Source organism: Saimiri boliviensis, chromosome 4, assembly GCF_048565385.1.
Source record: "Saimiri boliviensis isolate mSaiBol1 chromosome 4, mSaiBol1.pri, whole genome shotgun sequence".
In the NCBI taxonomy this organism is placed as follows: domain Eukaryota; kingdom Metazoa; phylum Chordata; class Mammalia; order Primates; family Cebidae; genus Saimiri; species Saimiri boliviensis.
In genome coordinates, this window is record NC_133452.1 from 51,938,581 (window position 1) to 51,955,913 (window position 17,333).

The 17,333-nt window shown below is 34.9% G+C and overlaps 1 protein-coding gene across 2 annotated transcripts in view; it reads left to right on the forward strand.

Moving 5' to 3' along the window:
- The window catches only part of GOPC (golgi associated PDZ and coiled-coil motif containing), a 40,072-nt gene that overhangs the window by 11,339 nt on the left and 11,400 nt on the right, over window positions 1-17,333 (forward strand). Inside the window, exons 2-5 of one of the 2 annotated variants that reach the window (XM_003938627.4) lie at window positions 8,382-8,546; window positions 9,974-9,997; window positions 12,816-12,991; window positions 14,572-14,737. In XM_003938627.4, coding sequence (XP_003938676.1) covers window positions 8,382-8,546; window positions 9,974-9,997; window positions 12,816-12,991; window positions 14,572-14,737 — 531 coding nt within the window. The remainder of the gene's footprint in view (window positions 1-8,381; window positions 8,547-9,973; window positions 9,998-12,815; window positions 12,992-14,571; window positions 14,738-17,333) is intronic. The other variant, XM_003938626.4, reaches the window with a different exon arrangement.

The window sequence follows — 17,333 nt, forward strand, 5'->3', positions numbered from 1 at the left end:
TGGTATATAATGCCTTCTCTGTACCCTTTGTCTATAGTATCAGATACCCACTCATCTATCAAGCCTCTAGGTACATCACTGTCTCAGTGAGGGCTTTCCTTACTCCACTCCTTTCTGCTCTTTATAGGTAGAGCCTGCCCTAGGCCTTGAACTTACTTCTACTGCTAGATTTGTTACATTGTACTATAATTAGCAATTGCCACATTTTTATACCTCTAGAATGTAAGCTGTTTGAAAGTCAGAACTATGTTTTAGGGAAAATAATTTGAACCATCAAATGCTTTGTGAAGCTGATTTAGAAGATAGCATTATCTTTTTGTGAACCTAGTTTGGTTTCTGAAGGTTTTGTTTGTTTGTTTGTATTTTTTGCTTCCATGCTCCCAAACCACATTGAGTGCTGAGTAACTCCTTTGGAATAGATATCCAATTGGTTTATATATGGATTACAGAATTGGTATTTGGCCCCTTTTTAAAATTGGGAATTGAACTCATGTGTTAAATACCAGCCATTTTGAACTAGTTACTCCCTATCTCACCTGTCAGGTGTTTTTGTATCTCACCTTTCCCTTTCCACTCCCTATATTAGCAAATCTGTATTTAAAGCCCAGAGAACTTCTTTCTGACTACTTCCCCTCACCTCTTTTTGAATTGATACATCACACGTCTTTCAAATAGTGCTTACTACACTTTGCATCACAATTGGAAACGCCATCTTTTTACCTTTTTTTTTTTTTTTTTTGAGACAGGGCCCCATTCTGTTGCCCAGGCTGGAGTGCAGTGACACAATCATGGCTCAGTGCAGCCTCTACCTCCTGGGCTCAAGTGATCCTCTGACCTCAGCCTCCCAAATAGCTGGGACTACAGCCACATACCACCACACCCAGCTAATTCTTTGTATTTTTTGTAGAGACCGAGTCTCACTATGTTGCCCAGGTTGGTCTTGATCTCCTGTGCTCAAGCAGTCCACTCACCTTCCCAAAGTGCTGTGATTACAGGTGTGAGCCACCATGCCCATATATTACTATCTTTTTTTAATAGACAGGGAACTTGTAGAATCCATGTCTTTTTCATTCTTTTGTCCCCAGATTGTGATACACAGTGAGTACTCAATGTTTGTGTTTGAAACATATCTGGTGTTCTGCTGTAAATCTTTAAAGATTAACTATAATCATTCTGTAATATAAGCTTCATGAGAGCTGGAATGATATCTGTCTTATTGACTCTGTATTCATGGTATACAGTGCCTGCCACATTACTGAATGACTTATCTGCAGGTTCATTTATTTCCCTGGTATGTACTTTACAAGCATATAATTTGTGAGTTAATATTTCATGGCATCTCATTTTGAGAAAAAATTGAAACTGATTAAAAATAACTTTAAATATCATTAAATAAGAGAATATTGAGTATGGATTTAGTACTTGTGACCTAAAATATTGGGTAGGCTGGTTCTCCTCCCCACCCCATTTTCAGTTTGATCATAGAGCAACTGAGGCTTTGACATTAAAATGGAAACATTTTGTATTGATTGGATCTTCATTAGAAGTTTACAGCAAAGTACTTTAACTTTCAAAGGTACATGTCAGATTTATTAACTGATTTCCATTTCACATCCCCCAACTCAGTTCATTTATGTTGTCTCTCATATTACACATAGCTGCTTTAAAAAAAAAAAAAAAAAATAGGGCTGGGTAAGGTGGCTCATGCCTGTAATCCTAGCACTTTAGGAGACCAAGGCGGGCATTATCACCTGAAGTGAAGAGTTTGAGACCAGCCTGAGCAACATGGTGAAACCCTGTCTCTGCTAAAAATACAGTTAGTCTGGCATGGTGGCGCATGCCTGTAATCTCAGCTACTTGGGAGGCTGTAGTAGGAGAATCGCTTGAACCCAGGAGGCAGAGGTTGCGGTGAGCCAAGATCACACCATTGCACTCCAGCCTGGGCAACAAAAGCAAAACTCCATCTCAAAAAAATAAATAAATAAAAAATAAAAAAACCATAAATCCTCAATTGCCCTTTGAATAAAATTCAAACTCTTAATTATGGCAGATAGGCTCTGTGTTTATCCAGCCTTTGGGTATCCCTCCTATGTCTCTTACCATTCTTTCTTCTTACTCTGTATCAAGCTTGTGCAACCCTCAGCCTATAGGCTGCATGTGGCCCAGGGAAGCTTTGAATGCAGCCCAACACAAATTCGTAAACGTCCTTAAAGCATTGTGAGATTCGTGTGTGTGTGTGTGTGTGTGTGTGTGTGTGTGTGTTTAATTTTAGCTCACAGCTATCATTAGTGTTAGTGTATTTTATGTGTGGCCCATGACAATTCTTTCAGTGTGGCCCAGGGAAGCTAAAAGATTGCGTATCCCTTCTCTATATAGTGTAGCCACATGAGCTTTTTCTCAGAAAGTCTAAGTCAAGGTTCTCAAACTTTTTGGTTTCTGGACACCTTTGCATTCTTACAAATTTTGAGAACCCCAAAGAGCTCTTTTTTAAAAAATATGGGTTATATATAGTGAAATTTATTGTATTAGAAATTAAACTGAGAAAACTTTGAGTATTTATGACATCTTTAAAAAATAACTATAAACTAATTACATGTTAATATAAATGATTTTAAATTTAAAAGTAATTGTATTTTCCAAAACAAAAAATTATTTTAGAAGAATAGCATTGTTCTGTATTTTTTCAAACCTTTAAATTCCTGGCTTAATAGAGGATAGCTGAATTCTCACATCTGCTTTTGTATTTAATCTGTGGTGATATGTTATGGTTTAACAATTGGAAGAAAATTTGATCTTACGGACATCTGTAGTTAGATGAGGAAGGAGTATTTTAACAGCCTTTTCAGAAAACTGGATATTCTTCTTTGGTAGTAAAAGTTGACAAGAGGTCGTCTTAAAGATGAGTTGCAATGTGGAATCTTAAACTTTATAAATGAACTTTTTATATACTGTTGCATTGAAATACATTGGTTTTTCTAGCACTTTGAATGGATCTTATAACAAGGCATGATTTTATAACATCATACACTGGGCATTTTGAAATGATTCTCCAAGTTATGCAAATCTTCCAAATGTTGACACATCTCATGCAGTATTTTAAAATCACATTTGTTAGTTTCACCAGTCTCATCAGAAAAATCTTTAAATGTTGAGATGTTGTCAAGCTCATGCTGACGGGTTCAAGTTTTCCAAAATTCTGTTTTTCACATGAAAGCTCAAATTTTTATTTTTGGCAACAAATACTGTCAGTTATTGTCTTAAAGAAACAAGTTCTTTTGTTTATTCTCAAGAACATGTCTGCCAAATATTTTAATCTGAATAACCGTAGTTTGTTCTTTTTTCATGTTAAAATGATGTTCCACACACAACATGTTTAGCTTGCAGCTCAAGCAACCGCATGAGTGTTTTTTCCTTGAGACAGCATAGCTTGCTACGCGGCGGAAATGCTTTTGCATGATTCCCACTTCACCACATAGAATATTGAAAAAACATGTTCTCAAGAATCAGGATTTTTAAAAATTAAGACATTTTGCTGCTCCATGAACTACATTCTTAAATGAACTATTTTTTCTTAAACTGTGAGTGCAGGCCAGGCACAGTGGCTCACACCTGTAATACCAGCACTTTGGAAGAATGATATGGTTTAGGTCTGGTTCCCCCACAAACCTTATGTCAAATTGTAATGTTAGAGGTGGGGCCTGGTGGTAAATGATTGGATCATGGGGACGATTTTCCCTTTGATGCTGTTCTCATGATAGTTATCATAAGATCTCGTTGTTTAAAAGTATGTAACATCTCCCCCACCTTCCTCCTGCTCTGGCCATGTACTTGCTTGCTTTCCCTTTGCCTTGATTATAATTTTCCAGAGGGCTGGATGCAGTGGCTCACGCCTGGCTCACACCTGTAATCCTGGCACTTTGGGAAGTTGAGGCGGTAGATCACTTGAGGTCAGGAGTTCGAACCTAGCCTCAACGTGGTGAAACTTCGTCTATACTAAAAATACAGAAATACTTGGAGTATTTGTCCATAAGACAGTTAAAGAAATAAAAACCTGCTTATATTTAAAATAAAAATTGTTCAATTATTTTTAGAAAATAATATAGGTAGAAGATTAAAGTTTAGGAAAAATAGATTAATAGGAAACCGAATAAAAAAATTACTTTGATTTTGGTGCCCAACCTCCAGGGAGTGAAGGAGGCTTAGAGTTAAGTTGATCACCAGTAGCCAGTGTTTTAACCAGCGATGCCTCTTGTGTTAATTCATTTTTGTGTCACTATAAGAAATATCGAACAAAAGGTAATTTATAAAAATTTTAATTGGCTCACAGTTCTTCAGGCTGTATAGGCAACATGATGCCAGCATCTTCTGGTGAGGTCCTCAGTGAGCCTACAGTCATGGTGGAAGGCGAAAGGGGAGCAGATGGATCACATAGCAAGAAAAGAAGCAAGAGAGTAAGGTGGGAGAGGTTCCAGACCTTTAAACAACGAGATCTTGTATGAATTAACTGAGTGAGTACACAGTTATCACCAAGGGGATGGTGCTAAACCATTCATGAGGAATCTGCCCCCGTGATCCATTCAGTCACTTCTCACCAGGCCCCATCTCTAATATTGGGAATCACATTTCAACATGAGATTTGGAGGAGACAGGCATTCAAACTATATCATCTGTGTAATGAAGCCTCCATAAAAACCCAAAAGGACAGGGTTAGGAGAGCTGGAGAGAGGAACACATGGAAGTTCGTGGAGGTTGGTGCCCCCAGAGAAGACATGGAAGCTCCGTGTCCCTTACCCCAGTCCTTGTTCTGTGCATCTCTTTATATGTATCTCTTGTAATATCTTTATAATAAACTGGTAAATATGCTTCCTTGATTTCTGTGAGCTGCTGCAGCAAACTAATTGAACCCAGAGAGGGGAATGTGGGAACCCCAACTTGAAGCCATTCAGTCGGAAGTTCTGGAAGCATAGACTTGCAACTAGTGTCTGAAAGGTATGGGGGCAGTTTTGTGACAGCATCTCCAGGTAGTGTCATAATTGAATTGGAGGACACCCAACTGATGTCTGCTGCAAAATTGATTGCTTGTTTGTTGGTAGGGTGAAATCCCCCACATTTGGTCACAGAATTTTCTGTGATGATTGCTGTGGAGTGAGAGAATAGGAAAAACACTTTGAGTTTGTGGTTGTTTTCCCACTAATCTAAAGAAACCTTTCAGAGAAATCTATTACAGGGAATGAGCTGAAATCGTTGGAGTAGCTTTGGTTAAAGGTCTTATAGTGAGCATAGAATATATTTAATAGCAGAATAAAGACTATTGGAGTTAAAGATGATGGAATAATATTGAATGCTATATGTGCTACAACATAGATTTTGTTTTCCACTCTCAAAATGGGAGAAGAGTATTCTGAAAATGTATAATAAGCTTGATGATCACTCATAGTTATTAGCTGGGGATAACACTTTGTTAAATGAGAAGAGTGATTGCTACAATCACTTGGAAAAGTGTTTGACCTTTTCTACTGAAGTCTAACGTACTACATACTCTGTAACCCAGAAGCTTCCCTCCTAGATATGTAATCAAGAGAAATATATGCAGTACGTATTAAAAGATAGATTCATAGCAACATCATTTTAATAGTCAAAAATTCAAAACAACACAAATGCCTATCAAAAGTAGAATGAAATAGAATGAGAAGTAGAATTAAGCTGAGGGAAAGTAGAATGAATGAAAAATAGTAAATTGTTATATATTTATTTAGTGAATACCATATAGCAGTGAAAATGAAGTACAGCTATGCAAAACAACATGAATAAATCTTACAAGCATACTCAAACATTCAAAAACAGACAAAACTATTTATGGTGTTAGAAGTTAGTGTATACTCTGATGGTTACTTTTGTGGATGAAGGTGGAGGTAGTGATTGGAAGGGGTCAAAAGAAGGATCCTGGGGTGCTAGCACTGCCCACCCTCACTTTTTTAAAGACCTGGGTGGTAGTTAAATGGGTATTTTTTTTTTTTTTGTAATGTGTTATTTGTGTACTTCCCTTGTGTAAGTTTATACATGAATTAAAAAGTTATGGAAAAAAAAAAAAAAAGGAATGAGTGAGCTCTCTTGATAGGGAGTGATCTCCAGGAAGTAAAAAAGCAAGAGGAAGCCCGGTATTTATATTATGCCACATCTTGGTTTAATTTATAGCATGCCACTTCTTTTCTCCTACCTCTTGGGCCATTCCAGTCCTTGACACTCTGTTATCCCTGTAACTCAGTCATAGGATATTAATTCACATCTCTTTGCTCCTGGTCTCAACCCAGATCCCACCTTTTCACTTGTTTATTTATTTTCTTTATTTCCTGCATTCTGTGGAATATTTACTGTTGATTATATCGTTATTGACACAAAATCAGCACTCCTAAAGCTTATATTTTTCTTTTTCTCTCTCATGTCTATATAAGCTGTCGTCCTAATCTTACTATTTACGTCAATGGCTTCACTATTCTCAAAACTTGAAATATTTGCATTATTCTTTACCTAGTCTTCCATTGTATATCCACTGTGCTACATCACCCTGTACCTAAGTATTGCTAACAATTTCTTTTCAGCATTATAAAATCCTTTATTCTCGTTTACAAAGTTACCATGATTACCTGTCATTTGAAAAGCTACAATTAGGGTGTTGCTGTTGTGTCCTTGTCTTCACTTCCTTACCTGCATATATGTTGGCTAAAATACCATTCTGAGAAAATGCTTCAAAATTACATAGTGACTATAGTTATACAACTTTATGAATATACTAAAAACTATATTATATACATCAAAAGAGTGAATTTTATGACAAATATGTCAATAAAGGTGTTATTAAAAAAAATTTTAATGTCATTTAGAGCATAGAATGATTCCCTATTAGATTGAGTATCAGTTTTGGTTTATCATCCAAAGCCATTTATTATATTCAGTTTTGTTTCTCCTATCCAATCTTATCCAGTCTGTCAATATACCATCCCTTGAGGTAGTCCAGTCTCCTCGATAATAATATTTACATATTCTAATAAGTACTTTTTTATATGAGATTAATAATCTTATGAGAATAATCAAAGCCATGGATATTATTATTGTTTTAAACTGAGGAAACTTGAGACAGGATGTTTTATCTAGAATCACAGGACTAGTATTAGAATTTATTTCAACTTAACAGATAAGTTTGAGCATCTTTTATGTACTAGGCACTGGTTGGTACAATTGGGATTTAGAGGCATATTCCAGTTACCTGATCCCTGTTTATACTCAGAGAATTCGCCTAAAATGTTTCTAGTCTCTCTGCCTCTTTGCCTTTACTAGTCTTCCCATCTCTGTATTTTGTTACTGCTTCTATTTTGTCCTTGTTGTTTTCCTTCAAAGCCCTGCTAAACTCACTCTCAGTATGAGTCTTTTCCTTATGTCTCTTCTTTAAACCCTCCTTTACTTTGTTGGGACTGGGTCAATTCTCTATGTATAACTTGCCACATTTTTAAAGTTGGTTCACATGTGTATTTATAAACCGAGTTGATACGAAAGCTTGTCGGGGGCATAAATTATGATCTATGATTTTAAAAAATATTATCTACAATTTTTTCTCATTGTGCTGGCATAGTTCTAGGCCCTTAGATGCTTAGCAAAATTGTGTTGAGTTGAATAGGAAACATAGACATTTCTTGCTCTTTAATCTACTAGCTGGCTGGGAAAACCAAAAACACAAGGGACATATCCTGTGCACAGTTGTAAAATGATATATCAGTTGTGCAAAAATGAAAACTTCAAACTGAATTGGTAAGTAGTCCTGATGAGTTGTTCTGCTAGGCTAAAGCTGAAGACTTAGTTAACTCTGATCTTAAAGCTTACTATAGTCTCAGAAGTTGATGCCTTAGCACCTAAAATAACTTTGCTAGATAATGATTAGGCTGATTTGGGTTAGTATTCTTTGGATTGAAGACACAACACAACTCATTTACTGGCATCTTCTCTAATACTGTTAATGTTAGTGGTCCACCGCAGCACACATTGTCTCTACTATGTGGTGAACCACCTCATACTTTTGTGTTTTTGTAAGCTTTGAAGATAAAGGTGAAACAGTAAAAAGCTTTCTTAAAGTAAGCAAAGTAAAATGGAAGTAACATTCTGTGTTATTAGAAGATACGGCTTATAGAAGATTTCTTTTGCCACTGAAATATCTAACTTTTACTATTGATTTTCTGTCAATTTAGATGGGTATCTTGTATCTTAGATAATATTATTCTAGTGTCCGTGTATTTATTTCAAAGTAGTCTCTCTTGTCATTCTTGAATAACAATTATTGGTCAAAATAAAGAAAATGAGGCATACTCAATTTCTTGTATTGTTTTTATAAGGCACAGTTGGTGGACCTGAAATCTGAACTGACAGAAACCCAAGCAGAGAAAGTTGTTTTGGAGAAAGAAGTACATGATCAACTTTTACAGCTGCACTCTATTCAGCTTCAGCTTCATGCTAAAACTGGTCAAAGTGTTGACTCTGGTACCATTAAGGCAAAATTGGTAAGTAGTTTATAAAGTGACATGCCCTTGCATGTATTTTATAGGGTGTAGAAGATATTTTGGAATGAGATTTGTAAATTATAAAATATAATATGTGCTCATTATGGGAAATTTAGAAAATACAAGAACTATAAAGTTTATGATCATTATGATAATCTACAATCTCATCACATAGAGATAATCAGTGATAATATCAACAACCAACTGATAGAATTTTTCCTATTTAAAATATATTATAAATATGTTTAAAAGATATTTGCAATTATAACTTAAGATTTTTCTTGCCCTACTGTATCAGTTGGATTAAATTAAGTTGCATATAACAGAAATCCCAAGTAACACTGGGATTATTCTTGAACAGTACTTATTTTTCTCTGAAAAGAATTCTGAGACCGGCAGTCTAGAGTTGATCTGGCAGATCCGCAGATATGAGGGATCCAGATTTCTTTCATCACTGTGCTCTGCCATTTTTAGATCATGGTTTCCATCCTCAGGATTTCTTCATGTCTGCATTTCAGGCAGGAAGGATTAATCTAAGGAAAGAGCAAAAAGATGCTTCTCCATTGTGTTAGCCTTCTTTTAAGAACTTTTTATGAAATCTTTCTCAGTAATTTTTGCCAGCATTTCATTGACCATCCTCAGCTGCATGCCAGTCTCTTGTTGATCATATGGCCACTTCCAGTAGAACTGGAGTTCTGTTAATAAGGAAGAAGTAAAAAATGTAATTGGGTACCAACAAGTAGCACATTCTTTTCTTTTCCTCTTAGTGTATTGTAAGCATTTTTCCTGCCACTGTATACCACGTATATTTTGAGTGTATTAAGAGATATCAGACATTTTGTTACTATATGGGACACAGCAATAAGACAAGTATGCTTGGCAGAGGTAGGACATGAAATGATGTTGATGATGTGATGATAGTAATACATTTATAAATTTTACTTGTTTTTAGTTCATTTCATTTGGTTAATTAGTTCCTGGTACTGATACATTAAAATTCATGAAAATAACTATCTTCTCCTAAGTTAAACTCTTAAGTTTTCAAAGTCTGTCAATCTGTGTTAGTAGGGTTTTATTTAACTGAAATGAAAGCTCATAACTGTTTCTTTGAGCTATTTGACATTAACATTCAGAAACAATCTACGTTGTTTCTAGAAAAGAATTTACCTGAAGTTTTAACATTAGAGTTTGAAAGAGTATAGTGAAGAGAACACTGTACCAGTTATGATGACTAATTTTAATAAAAAATTTTAATCTAATACTATATAGTTACTATTGTTTATAGATTTGCAGATAGATTTGTTCTAATGAACTTTACTCAAATAATAGTCAACATGTGGGATTTTTCTTTGTAATGATTATACCACTAGATAAAATCATTTGTTTGTTCTTTTTCTAATTATAAAACTTTTTTCTTATATCTGAAGTCTGGCCCCTCTGTGGAGGAGCTGGTAAGTATGTTGTTTCTGTTTTGCTTTAATATGTCATGTTGAAGTGTTCTTAGTGTTTTATTTGCATATTACATGTTGTCACTCATTTGTATTTGAAAATAACATTAATGATGAAATTTTTTTATGTTCCAGTACCTGAAAAGTTCACCGTATGGCCCTTTGCTCTTTTGTTATTGCATGTTGTTAAACATTTTTCTTTTCTTTGTGATTTACAACCATTATTTGCAGAGCCTGTTAATTTTTGACAATTTCTGAGCCTTGTAACTTGCTCATATCTCTACTTCAAAGGACAATCGGTTTTCCCATCTCAGGGTATTGAAGATACATCAAACAGACCTAGTTTTTAACCCCCTTAAGTTTCTATTTGAAATTATTTCCAGAAAAGAATGTGCATGTTGGTTTCTTCTTCATCTACTGCATGTGTTATAGCTTTTCAAGAGTCTTGAGAATAATCCTGTGCTGTGGCCTTTGAAACAACTGAATTTTGAAATGCTTTAGCAGAAGTTATTTAGAAAATAACAATTCATTTTTAATATTTTTCCCATTACCCCAAACTAATCAAATTTCAATTTGTCTTATGGCTTTACTTCCTTTAAAGATACAATCTTTGATATCTAAATGTCAAATTTTTGGGTGTTACCTAGTAACAAACAGGTTAACTAAGAACCAAAAAGTTTTTTTCTGGAAATCTAGAAATGTTTAACTTCAGTTTTTTAAATTTTATTCTTGCTTACCTCTGTTAATTTCAGGCCCGAGAGTTTGTCAGATTCATTAGGGATTTGAATCATTAAAACTCCAGTAAGTGGTAGCTTAGTATGTCTCTCACAGTTCATTAATGTAGTATAAATAGCTCATTAAAGTAATTGGAAGTAGTTAATCCTCAACATCAAGTTTATTTAGTACAAAATAAATTATTTCTTTATAAGCCAAAGAAATCTTGGTCTTCTAGGAATCCTTTTTTTAAAGTTGCATCAACTTTAAAATGCAATAAAAAAGTTTTTTGTTCATATCTCCAAACTGTTTTAATTTGAAACAGATGCTTGCCCTATTAGGACATAGGCTCTGAAATAAAGACTTTAATAATTCCAAAATTGTGTTAAAAGGAGGATTCTAGAGTTTTTCAAATCCTTTAAAAACAATATCTAGAAATTACGTTCTAATCTTTTTTTTTTCCAGAAATTGAGTCTGCTAATCTTTCATCTGTTTGTCATATATATAACACATTTTTTAAATCAAAGAAGTGATAAATATATGTAGCATTTGGTAATTGTCACTAGTTTTAGCTCGTGTGTGTGTGTGTGTGTTTGTTAGTAAATATATATTAGGATTATGGTGTTTAGTGACTAGTATTGAAATCTGTTTTGATATTGTTCAAAACAGTAGACCAAAGAAGACACATTAAATTAGTACCAAAATATATTCCGTGAATTGCTGAAAGTTTGCTCAAATTTGTTTCTTAGCTTCTGAATAGCCAGAATAAAAAGGGAAATATTATGTAAAATAATCAGTGCCCATACAATAGAAACAATACTATTCGTCATTTTCTCAAGAGAAACCATTTTTCTGGTGCTAAGATAGGTTTTTATTTACATCCTCACAAAAGGTACATGGTGGTATAGGGAATAATGTCTCCCACATATCATGAACAAATGTAACCATGTTTTCATAGCTTTTGTGGATTCTGTAAAAGCAGTTCTGCTCAGGGTGAATTCACGTTTTCAGTGTTGAGGTGGTTTTTTTGATCCACGAATAACACTTAAAATATCTATTGGGGCCCTTACTTAATTCTTAGAAGAGTTTTATGTGGCCACACAGTTTTGTGTGTATGTTTGATTTTGAATTTGCCTGCCTTTGGGCAGGATTTTTTTGGTACCTTCCATTTTGCACCGTATTTTGTCTTGTACCTGCCTGTTTCTGCAGTTGGATCCTGAAGGCATTTACATTTGCAACCCTTGATCTATAGGAAAGATTAGACTTTTAAGGTAAATTGAACATTATTTCTTGTATATGAACTTCTGATAAAAATTTGATGGTGAAGATCTTGCGGTTGTAGTCTCTGGCTAACATTTTTATGTTCACATACATGGACTATCTACCAAGAGGAACATAGGAGGCAAGTGACGCCAGTATTTTCCTCAGAAAAAGTTCTGCATTCACTCTAACATACAGACAAATAAATAAGCCAGATCTCAAAGTCCAGTGCTAATCCACACCATAGATGTGCTTATCTATAGAAACATTTTAATGTGTAAATGTTTTAATGCAATTGTTACCAACAGTTTTTCATGACTATAAAATATTTAGTAAAAAAACTAGTATATCTCTTCTAGTTTATTCATTATAAGTTTCTTGTGGTCCTCCAAGATAAATTAGTTATGAACTGTATCTGTGTAACAATGATTTTGACTTACTTTATAGACTTATTGCATTAAAGTTAATTAAATGTTTGGGAACAACCACCAGAATGATTATTTTTTATATTAGTCTAGTTTTCTAAGTCAATTTTAGAAAAGTAATTAGCAGATTCAACTATCCATTGAAGCCACTCTAATATGTGATAACATGAGCTTAGAGTAGACTACTTTTCTTATTATCCTCTGATCAGGGACCCCATAGTGGGCAATTATTTTATCTAGAAGTAGTTCCAAGATGTTACGGTACTAGATAAAAAGAACTAAATCCAGACTTTTGTGTTCCATTTTATAGAGATGGAGTGGTATATTGTTGAACTGTAGGCTTTTGTGCATTTTCAATAACATGGTCTAGTGCTAAAGAGTTTTTATTTTCATTAAATTATATATTTTTAAAAATTACATAGGAAAGAGAGCTTGAGGCAAACAAAAAAGAAAAAATGAAAGAAGTGCAACTTGAAGCTGAAGTAAAATTGTTGAGAAAAGAGAATGAAGCCCTTCGTAGACATATAGCTGTTCTCCAGGCTGAAGTATATGGGGCAAGACTGGCTGCCAAGTACTTGGATAAGGAACTGGCAGGAAGGTGTGTAAAAAACATGGGTATTACTGCATTCTTAGGTGACAAATTGGGTATTTAATGAGTTCGAATCTTATTTAATTTAATTTTTTTTTTTTTTTGAGACGGAGTCTTGTTCTTTTGCCCAGATTAGATCTCAGCTCACTGCAACCTCCATCTCCCAGGTTGAGGAAATTCTCCTGCCTCAGCCTCCCGAGTAGCTGGGATTACAGATGCCTGTCACCATGCCCAGTATTTTTAGTAGAGATGAGTTTTCACCATGTTGGCCAGGCTGTTCTCAAACTCCTGACCTCATGATCTGCCCACATTGGCCTCCCAAAGTGGTGGGATTACAGGCGTGAACCACTGTGCGTAGCTGAGTCTTATTTCTTGTAGTAAATGAAGCATTAATCTTTACCCTCAGAATTATTTTACAGTTGGTTTTAACTTACTGTTGTTAAATTAATACTGATAGCATTATGTATTGCAGATCTGTTTATTCATACTAAATATGTTTAATTTACACACACAGAAACACTGATTGTATCTTACTGTGAAATGCTAACAACTCTGTAGAGCAGCACTTTTCAACTATGTTGTGCCTTGAGACCAGTACAGCCGATGTTCCCATGCATAGTAGAACTTCCATAAGGAATTCTTTTTATGATCACTGAAACCCAGTCTTTCTTGCCTTTCAGAAAAAGCATGTTGGTATTAAGTTAATGATAGTGATTTTATTATAATAATACACAGAATTTTGCTTGTATTTATTAAGCAAATTACTAACAAACTTTGGTGACTTATACTAAATCATTATGCATATTCTTATAATGTCACATTAAAAATGTGGAACAAAGAAAAAATAATTTATGTCATGTTGAAGTACAAATTTTTCTAGTAACTTTTTTTTTTAAATTTTGTGAGACGGGATCTCACTCTGTCACTCAGGTTGAAGTGCAGTGGTGCAGTGTTGGCTCACTGCAGTGTCCACCTTCCAGGCACAAATTGTTGGCTCACTGCAGTGTCCACCTTCCAGGCACAAATGATCCTCCTACCTCAGCCTCTAAAGTATCTGGGACCACAAGCACACTACCACACCTGGTTAATTTTTTTAAGGGTTTCATCATGTTGCCCAGGCTGGTTCTAGTAACTTTTAACCACATTTAAAATAATCATTTTGTAAAAAGAAACTCTAATTAGAAGAAATGTTTGTGTATAGTTAATCTCATCTAAAAGGTAACATTTAATAGTATCTGAGTTTGATGACTTTGCATGCAGTACATAAAACAGACTGACAATCTCATGATTGTTTTTTTCATAAATTGTTTTTATAGATTTATTTGAATTAAGTCTATACGATTAAATGAGTTCACATTAATTTCTTTAAAAATTTTTTTTACTGGTTTTTCCCTTGAAGATACCAGTTCTTTTCAGAGTTTTTCATATTGTTTTTAAATCTGAGAGACATCAAGAAGTTCCTGAGTATTAGTTTTATCACTAATTTGCGATTCATGCAAAAGCTACTTATTTTCAGTATTTTTTCTGAATTATCACTATAGTAAGCATAATGAAAAATCAGCTAAATGTACTCTTTTCTCAATATGAAGGGTCCAACAAATACAATTGCTAGGACGAGATATGAAGGGACCTGCTCATGATAAGCTTTGGAACCAACTGGAAGCTGAAATACATTTGCATCGTCACAAAACTGTGATCAGAGCCTGCAGAGGACGTAATGACTTGAAACGACCAATGCAAGCACCACCAGGCCATGTATGTTTGCTTTGCTGCTGCTTCCCACTCAGCCTCTTCCTTCTTTCTTTAGTCACAATTACTTTCCATTCTTTCCTTTGTTCTAGGACTGTTTGAAACCTTTATTTAAAAAGTGAAAATGGGATTTGGCTTGTTCAAAGTAGATATAAGTATAAACAGTCCATAGAAATTTTAGTAGCTCTTCACAGACTTACTAATGCCTAGAGAGTGATGTTTCTGCAGATAGTGAACCATTGTTAGCAAATACATCTTGCTAGTATGTTGGGCCATATTTCCACTTTTTCCTAGATCATGATTAGTCACACTTAAATTTGTTTTGAGCTTAGCTTAGAGTGTGTGATCATATTGATAAGTTGGCAAGTATTTTGGGATAGTTTTTAAAGGACATTTTTGGTAACTGAATCCAAATGTTGATTCTGAACTAACATTTACACCTGTTTGGTCTTGGATTAAGATGGAATTTGGGATCTGTAGCCAGTTGTCTATTTCTGTAGCCACCATTGTGTAAAAGTTTATCTTTCTATCTGGATAAATCTTTATTAAATACTATTACAACAGCTGCTTGATAATAAAGACCTTAATATACAAAGGCATGTCTCACAAGGGTTCACATATCTTAGTACCAGATAATGTATGGCCCTAAATAGTAAAATAGTTTGTTGCCTCTGCAAATATTTTTGCAAGAAGAATTGATATGTACATAGAGTTGGTGGAAGAGAAGTGGGGATAGGGATAAGCACTTATGCCATTGTCTTCTCTAGGACATTGGTTGTCCCCATTAATTTCTGGGTCCAGTAGATTTGGAAATGGAGAGGTTAGGAGGAAGACAAAAGTAGTTTGTATCAGATACGTGTGAGTGATAAAAGCATGCTTGTGAAATAAGCTAAATATGAGGTTGGGATTTTAGGTAGTAGCTGAATTATAAAAATTCTTTTATACTAAATAGAGGAATTTTAACTTTAACCTGATAATCATGGAACTTATAAATAAAACGGACTTCATAAAATTTACTTTTTTTTTTTTTTTTTGAGACAGTTTTGCTCTTGTTGCCCAGACTAGAGTGCAGTGGTACCATCTTGGCTCATTGCAGCCTCCACCTCCCAGGTTCAAGTGATTCTCCTGTCTCAGCCTCCTGAGTACCTGGGATTACAGGTGTGTTGTGTGCCACCACGCCTGGCTAATTTTTTGGTATATTTAGTAGAGATGGGGTTTCACCATGATGGCCAGCTGGTATTGAACTCCTGACCTCAGGTGATTGCCCACCTCGACCTCTCAAAGTGCTGGGATTACAGGCATAAGCCACTGCACCCAGCCAAAATTTACATTTTTTAGTAGTTATTTCAGTATACTGAAGAGGACCAAGTTGGAGTCCAGGAGATATATTAGAAAGATACTTTGGTCATCCAAGGAGAAAGTGATGAGGACAAGAGAAGTGGTATTTGAGAAGAAAGACACATTTGAGGGGATTATAATCAGGAGGGCTTGATTGGTAACTAACTGCTTTTTATTAAATAGTATTAAAAAAAAGAGTCTGGGCTTTTGGTTTGAGCAACTGAGTGAGATCTGGCATTCACTGATAAGGGAAATAGAAGAAAAGGAAGGATTTGGGGAAAAGATAATGAGATCAGTTTTAGACAAGTTAGTGCTTGAGGTGACAGTGGGATGTCCAAGATACATCCGATTAGATATATGACTCTGTATTTCAGGAGGTAAATCTGATTTGAAGAAATATTAGGGAAATTATCCATCTATTATACTTAAAACCTTGGAACTGATTAAGTCAGTTCCAAGTATATATGTATAAAGCATATATGTAGTAAATGGAATAGGAGGTGAAAGATGGAAACTTATGGAGTGGGAGAAGGAAAAAGATCACTAAATGAAGGAGCCTGGGATGGAGCTATCAGATATGGGCCATCTAGGAAAGCGGTATAATAAAAACCAATGGAAAGAACAGGTTTCAAGGAGGGATTGGTGAACAGTATCAACTTTCTGCAAGTTTCAAGTAGGGTAGTGACAAAAAGTGTTAATTGTGTGTAGCAATATTGATTACTAGTGACCACAGAGAAGAAAATTCCAGTTGTGCATGTGGGGGCAGAACTCTAATGATAGAAATCAGAGGACTGAATATGAGTGGCAAGGAAGTAGATATGATGAGGATGAACTTTGTGTGGAGGTTAAGGAAAGGGGTAAGTTGCCAAGGAAGATAGTGAAGGATCAAAAGGTTTTTAGTTTAGTTTAGTTTAGTTTTGTTTTGTTTTGTTTTGCATTTGCACATGATCAGTATTTTAAAACTGGAAGAGACTTGGAATTCATTATCTGCTGAATAGGAAAACAGCTTAGTAGAGACAGAAAGAGTAAAGGTGCCAGAGAAAGAATTATTAATGGATCAAGGACCCTTATTTAAGAGGTAGACTCCAGAGCAACAAGGAATATATAAGTAATTAATGATCCAATTGGAAATTTGTTTTTCAGCTCTACAACTCAGCTAAAATGAATGTAGATCTTAAAGATATCCAGTGAAGACAGACAGTCAGTTTTATTTCTTGAGGCTATTTTTTCCTCAATTAACCCCTGGAAATAATTTCTACAATGT